This window comes from Bubalus bubalis, chromosome 9, assembly GCF_019923935.1.
Source record: "Bubalus bubalis isolate 160015118507 breed Murrah chromosome 9, NDDB_SH_1, whole genome shotgun sequence".
NCBI lineage: Eukaryota > Metazoa > Chordata > Mammalia > Artiodactyla > Bovidae > Bubalus > Bubalus bubalis.
Window position 1 is genome coordinate 97,076,462 of NC_059165.1, and position 6,735 is coordinate 97,083,196.

The window sequence follows — 6,735 nt, forward strand, 5'->3', positions numbered from 1 at the left end:
GAGAAAGAAGCAAAGCCTGTCATTTGGTACAATATGGGTGGAATTTGAGGGCATCATGGTAACAAATAAGTCATACTGTGAAAGACATATAATTTATTATTTCTGTTATATATGGAATATAAATTGTTGGTCTCATAGAAACAGAATGTATTTTCTCACCTTTGACCAATTGTTCATATTGTGAAAAAATATTTCATGAATGTTGCAGAACATCTAGGATTAGTGTCCAGGTGTGTGCTTTCTATTATAATAACTTTGGGTTTAAAATTTCCTTTTGCTGTGAGAATTTAATACGATTTAATAAGAAAATGGGGCTTCTGAGGCTTTGGTGGTAAATAACCTGCCTGCCAAAATAGGAGACATAAGAGATGTGGGTTCGATTTCTGGGAGAGGAAGATCCCCTGGAGAAGGGCATGACAACCCACTTCAGTATTCTTGCCTGGAAAATCCTACGGACAGAGGAGCCTGGTGGGCTACAGACCATTGGGTTGCAAAGATCCAGACACAACTGAGGAGACTTAGCATGCATGCATGCTATAAGAAAATAGGCAGTGTAAATTTAACAGAACATGAACTGGAAATCAAACCACCCAACCACACACACACACACAAAAGCAACAATCCTTTGCCTCTTTCCAATATTCTTTCACTATCACTTAGGTTTGCCTAAATGGATATGCAGATATAGCATTCAAGTAATTTTCATGAATTTTACTGGGTGATATCTCTTCCTCCAAACTAATTAAAATTTAGTCTGTGTCAAGTGTTTTCTTTTCTTTAATATAAAAGTTTCTCAACAATAGAGTTAGTCAGTGATTTTCCTAAGTGGCAAAATGCAAAGTAAATCAAACTACTTTTGCATAGCTTTCAGATGGCCAAGATTACTACCACAAAAACCAGGTGTGACACATCTGAGACTCGATGGATACTAATCTTGTAGAACACAATAGGAACCCTAGGATGTAGTTACTGTGACAGAAGACAGGAAAGCATAGTAATGAAGTCCTAATCAGGCTATTTCTAGTAAAGGGGAAAATCTCCTCTTTGTTGACAGTACAGTTCTTTGCAATCCTAAAATTATGTGAAAAAAAAATAAATTAAGTGTGAAAACTTGGGTGACAATGTACCTCAGGCATCATTAGAGACACACAGCAACTGGAGTAGGACATCACTGCCTATTTTTCAGGTGCATATTCCAAACTAAGACATACCCTTGACATACGCTTTATTCCCTGGGCACATTTTGCAATCTTCCAATTGGAGGTACCTCACAGCATACTTCAGAGAAGGCAATGGCACCCCACTCCAGTACTCTTGCCTGGAAAATCCTATGGACGGAGGAGCCTTGTAGGCTGCAGTCCATGGGGTCGCTGAGGGTCAGACACGACTGAGCGACTTCACTTTCACTTTTCACTTTCATGCATTGGAGAAGGAAATGGCAACCCACTCCAGTGTTCTTGCCTGGAGAATCCCAGGGACTGGGGAGCCTGGTGGGCTGCCGTCTATGGGGTCACACAGAGTCGGACACGGCTGAAGTGACTTAGCAGCAGCAGCAGCACAGCGTACTTTTATGTCTCTTGCTACAGTATTAGCTGAGATTCAGCCAAGAAAGGAGAAACTAGTCATTTTAATTAAGACAATTTAAACTGGGAGTTCACTATGAATGAAACTAGTGGAGGTGATGAAATTCCAGTTGAGCTATTTCAAATCCTAAAAGATGATGCCATGAAAGTGCTGCACTCAATATGCTGGCAAATTTGGAAAACTCAGCAGTGGCCACAGGACTGGAAAAAGTCAGTTTTCATTTTAATCCCAAAGAAAGGCAATGCCAAAGAATGCTCAAACTACTGCACAATTGCACTCATCTCACATGCTAGTAAAGTAATGCTCAAAATTCTGCAAGCCAGGCTTCAGCAGTACATTAACTGTGAACTTTGAGATGTTCAAGCTGGTTTTAGAAAAGGCAGAGGAACCAGAGATCAAATTGCCAGCATCTGTTGGATCATCAGAAAAACATCTACTACTGCTTTATTGACTATGCCAAAGCCTTTGACTGTGTGGATGACAACAGACTGTGGAAAATTCTTAGAGAGATGGGAATACCAGAACACCTGACCTGCCTCCTGAGAAATCTGTATGCAGATCAAGAAGCAAGAGTTAGAACTGGACATGGAACAACGGACTGGTTCCAAATTGGGGAAGGAGTATGTTAAGGCTGTATAGTGTCACCCTGCTTATTTAACATCTATGCAGAGTATACCATGTGAAATGCCGGGCTGGATGAAGCACAAACTGGAATCAAGATTGCTGAGAGGAGTATCAATAACCTCAGATATACAGATGACACTGCTGTTAGAGCAGAAAGTGAAGCGGAACTAAAGAGCCTCTTGATGAAAATGACAGAGGAGAGTGAAGAGGCTGGCTTAAAACTCAACATTCAAAAAATGAAGATCATGGCATCTTGTCCCATCACTTCATGGCAAATAGATGGGGAAACAACGGAAACAGTGATAGGCTTTATTTTCTTGGACTCCAAAATCACTGCAGATGGTGACTGCAGCCATGAAATTAAAAGATGCTTGCTCTTTGGAAGAAAAGCTGTGACAGACCTAGACAGAATATTAAAAAGTAGAGACATTGCTGACAAAGGTCCATATAGTCCAAAAGCTATGGTTTTTCCAGTAGCCATGTATGGATGTGAGAGTTGGACCATAAAGAAAGCTGAGCGCCAAAGAATTGATGCTTCCCCCCCGCCCCGTCAAATATAGCCCTTTTATTTTATTTTTTAAATTTAAATATATTTATTTTAATTGGAGGCTAATTACTTTACAATATTGTATTGGTTTTGCCATACATCAACATGAATCCACCACGGGTGTACACGTGTTCCCAATCCTCAATCCCCTCCCGCCTCCCTCCCTGTACCATCCCTCTGGGTCATCCCAGTGCACCAGCCCCAAGCATCCTGTATCATGCATCGAACCTGGACTGGTGATTTGTTTCTTGTATGATATTATACATGTTTCAATGCCAAATGCGGTGTTGGAGAAGATTCTTGAGAGTCCCTTGGACAGCAAGGATATCAAACCAGTCAATCCTAAAGGAAATCAGTCTTAACTATTCATTGGAAGGATTGATGCTGAAGCTGAAACTCCAATACTTTGGCCACTTGATGTGAAGAACTGACTCATTGAAAAAGACCCTGATGCTGGGAAAGATTGAAGGCAGGAGGAGAAGGGGATGGCAGAGGATGAGATGGTTGGATGGCATCACTGACTTGATGGACATGAGTTTGAGCAAACTCTGGATGTTGGTGATGGGCAGGGAATCCTGGCGTGCTGCAGTCCATGGGGTTGCAAAGAGTCAGACATGACTGAGTAACTGAACTAAACGGAACTGAAACTGGTAGTTGGTTTAAAAGATACTGAAAGACTGCTGCTGCTGCTGCTAAGTCGCTTCAGTCATGTCTGACTCTGTGCGACCCCATAGACGGCAGCCCACGAGGCTCCCCCGTCCCTGGGATTCTCCAGGCAAGAACACTGGAGTGGGTTGCCATTTCCTTCTCCAATGCATGAAAGTGAAAAGTGAAAGTGAAGTCGCTCAGTCGTGTCCGACCCTCAGCGACCCCATGGACTACAGCCTACCAGGCTCCTCCATCTATAGGATTTTCCAGGCAAGAGTACTGGAGTGGGGTGCCATTGCCTTCTCCGAGGCAAAAAAAGAACAAAGCGGTAACATAGCACCAAGGGCTTGAGGAATATGAAAGGAACAGTTGAGCATTTAGGGCAAAGAGAATTTTACTGAACACTATGGAATGTATGTAAGATGAACACAAGATAGAAAATAGAGCGGTTATTTCCAGAGTCACACTCCAAAGCAACGTATACAAGTATGAGTTTGGAGCAGAGATAATAGCTTCATAAACAGCACATAAGCTATAGAGACCAAATCTATGGTGTAGAGAGGCTATATGTGAGGAATCATTATCAACAATAATGGGGAAACCACGTTGCCTGTTTGGCTTCTCAAGTTGTGCAGTGGTAAAGAATCTGCCTTCCAATTCAGGAGATGTAGGTTCCATCCTTGGGTCGGGAAGATCCCCTGGAGAAGGAAAGGGCAACTCCAGTATTCTTGCCTGAAAAATATCATGGACAGAATAGTCTGGCAGGCTACAGTCCACAGGATCACTAAAGAGTCAGGTGCAACTTACCGACTGAATATACACACAGGCACTTTGCCTGTTTACTACAGCAGGCTCTTTATATCTTCCCCCATGAGCTCAGATCTCTTTAGGATCTGGGACATTTGTCCAAGAGCAGTTAGGACTCATGACATAAAGGTCACATTTGACTGAAAGATCTGACTTAGATCAGAAGTTCTCAACCTTGGCTACATGGTAGAACTAGCCTCAGTGTCTTTAAAAATCCTCATGCTGGGACTTCCCTGGTGCTCCAGAGGCTTAGATTCTGCCTTTGAATGCAGGAGGCATGAATTCAATCCCTGGTCTTGGAATTAAGACCCCACAAGCTGCATGTTATGACCAAAAACAAACAAAAATAAGTAATTTTTAAAAATCCTCAGTTCAGGACAACCTAAGTCTAACATTGTGAAGTATTTATCCTCCTTTGAAATAAGTAATACATTTAAAAAGAAATAAATAAGAATACAATAAATAGACTCTTTTGCAGTGAGTCTCAGTTGACAGTCTTTTTTAAAATTTATTTTATTGTAGGATAGTTGAATTACAATGTTGCAAAATAGTCAGTATTTGTAAGCCACCCCCGCCCCCCAGATTATTTTGTTAAAAGCCAAGGCTGAGAAGCTGTGACATGTATCCTCACACATAGACTGCATACACAGACTTAAAACATAGTAATTAGCTGGAAAATAGACAACAGCTTTAGAAAAAAATATATTATTTAAATCTGTAAAAAATGGAGTTGTTTATCTTTCTAATATGTGGGTCACCACAACAATGAATAACAATAATAATAATAATAAACTAGAGACTCCTCCTTGGGTATAATAAGATTTAGTCACAGTAGTTCTGACATCTGCAGAATCCCAGAAGACCCTCCCAGCCCCATCAAAAACATATCCAAAGAAGCAATATTCAGGTGTAAAACAAGGAGAGGCAAGAAAACCCTAAGAGCTACAACTGATATCATGAGGGAGATAGAATTTTCAGATCTAGATGTTAATTTTACTACATTTTCCAATCTACACTCCAAATGGAGGTTAGATTGTTTTGTTGAGGAACCTGCACAAGGCCCTTTTGATGCCTCGGTTCCTCAGGCTGTAGATGAAGGGGTTCAGCATGGGGGTGGCCACAGTGTACACCACTGAGGCTGCTGCATCCTTCCCGGGAGATTGTGAGGTGACTGAACTGAGGTACACACCAAGACCTGTTCCATAAAATAAACAAACAACTGCCAGGTGAGAGCCACAGGTGGAGAAGGCTTTATACCTCCCATCTGATGACGGGACTCTCAAAATGGAGGAAATGATTTTATAGTAAGAGTAAAAGATCCCTGAGAAAGGGAGAAAAGCAAAAATGGCACCAATAAAATATATGACAATATTTTTGGTGAAAATGTCAGAACAGGCAAGCTTGAGGAGCAGAGAAGGGTCACAGAAGTAATTAGAAATTTCTACATCTTTGAAGCAGGTAAGTTGCAGCATAATCAGATTGTGTACCTGGGAGTCCATAAGGCTACCAAAAAAAGACACCAAAACTAAGGAGCAACAGAGGCGTGGGTTCATGATGACCGGGTAGTGCAGTGGGTGACAGATGGCCACAAACCTGTCATAGGACATCACAGACAGCAGCATACCATCCATACATCCAAAAAGGATAAAAATAGACATCTGTGTCAGGCAGCCTGCATAGGAGATGACTCTGCCGTGAGTTTGGATGTTCACAATCATCTTGGGGACCGTGGTGGAGATGAAGCCAATGTCAGCCAAGGAGAGGTTGGAGAGGAAGAAGTACATGGGGGTGTGGAGGTGGTGGTCAGAGGTGACAGCCAGGATGATGAGCAGGTTCCCCAGCATGGTGACCAGGTACATGGACAGGAAGAGGACAAACAGCAAAGGCTGCAGTTCTGGATCATCTGAGAGGCCCTGGAGGAAGAATTCTGAGACACTTGTTAGATTTCCAGTTCTGTGTAGCTTAGACACCTTTGGAAGAAGGAAAGAAGACTGGAAAAATATAAATACATAAATGGTCATGCAGCACTGTGTCCATATTTTGGACTCAAGCAATTCATTTCTCAGATTATACATCCCAGTTTCTTCAGCAATATTTCTCAGTGTGACATATTCTTAGAATTGTTTCCTGTTGGTTTCTGTGTTATTCACTTCTGTCTATAGTCTCTTACATTCATTATAAAGCTTCATGAAAAGTGAAAGGGAGGAAGGATATTAGAGGTAATACATCCATGGTCTCAGTTAAGGACAGCCCACTTCTTCTAAATTAAAGGTGAATGTTCATAATCAGAACTAATTTTACATGATACTCAGAGTTTTATCATCCTTTATTTTTCTGTCTTCTCTCCTTTATGAAATAGGGGATTATTCAAGTATCAGAGTTTTTTTAAGAAGTCATTTAGTATATATATTTTTCATATCTTTGAATTTGATGGACTTCAAATTTCGATCAATATTGTTTAAGTGTACATGATCTAATGTGTTGTTGACTACAAAGATGGTGTTCATGTACACAGCACTGCTAAA

General features: G+C 41.2%; 1 protein-coding gene across 1 annotated transcript; it reads right to left on the minus strand.

Moving 5' to 3' along the window:
* Positions 1–5,238: 5,238 nt before the first annotated feature.
* On the minus strand, positions 5,239–6,084 carry LOC112577677 (olfactory receptor 7E24-like). The gene has a single exon (XM_025293600.3). It carries the CDS (start codon positions 6,067–6,069, stop codon positions 5,239–5,241), a length of 831 nt encoding a protein of 276 aa, XP_025149385.3. The 5' UTR covers positions 6,070–6,084.
* Between the last annotated feature and the right edge of the window lie 651 nt (positions 6,085–6,735).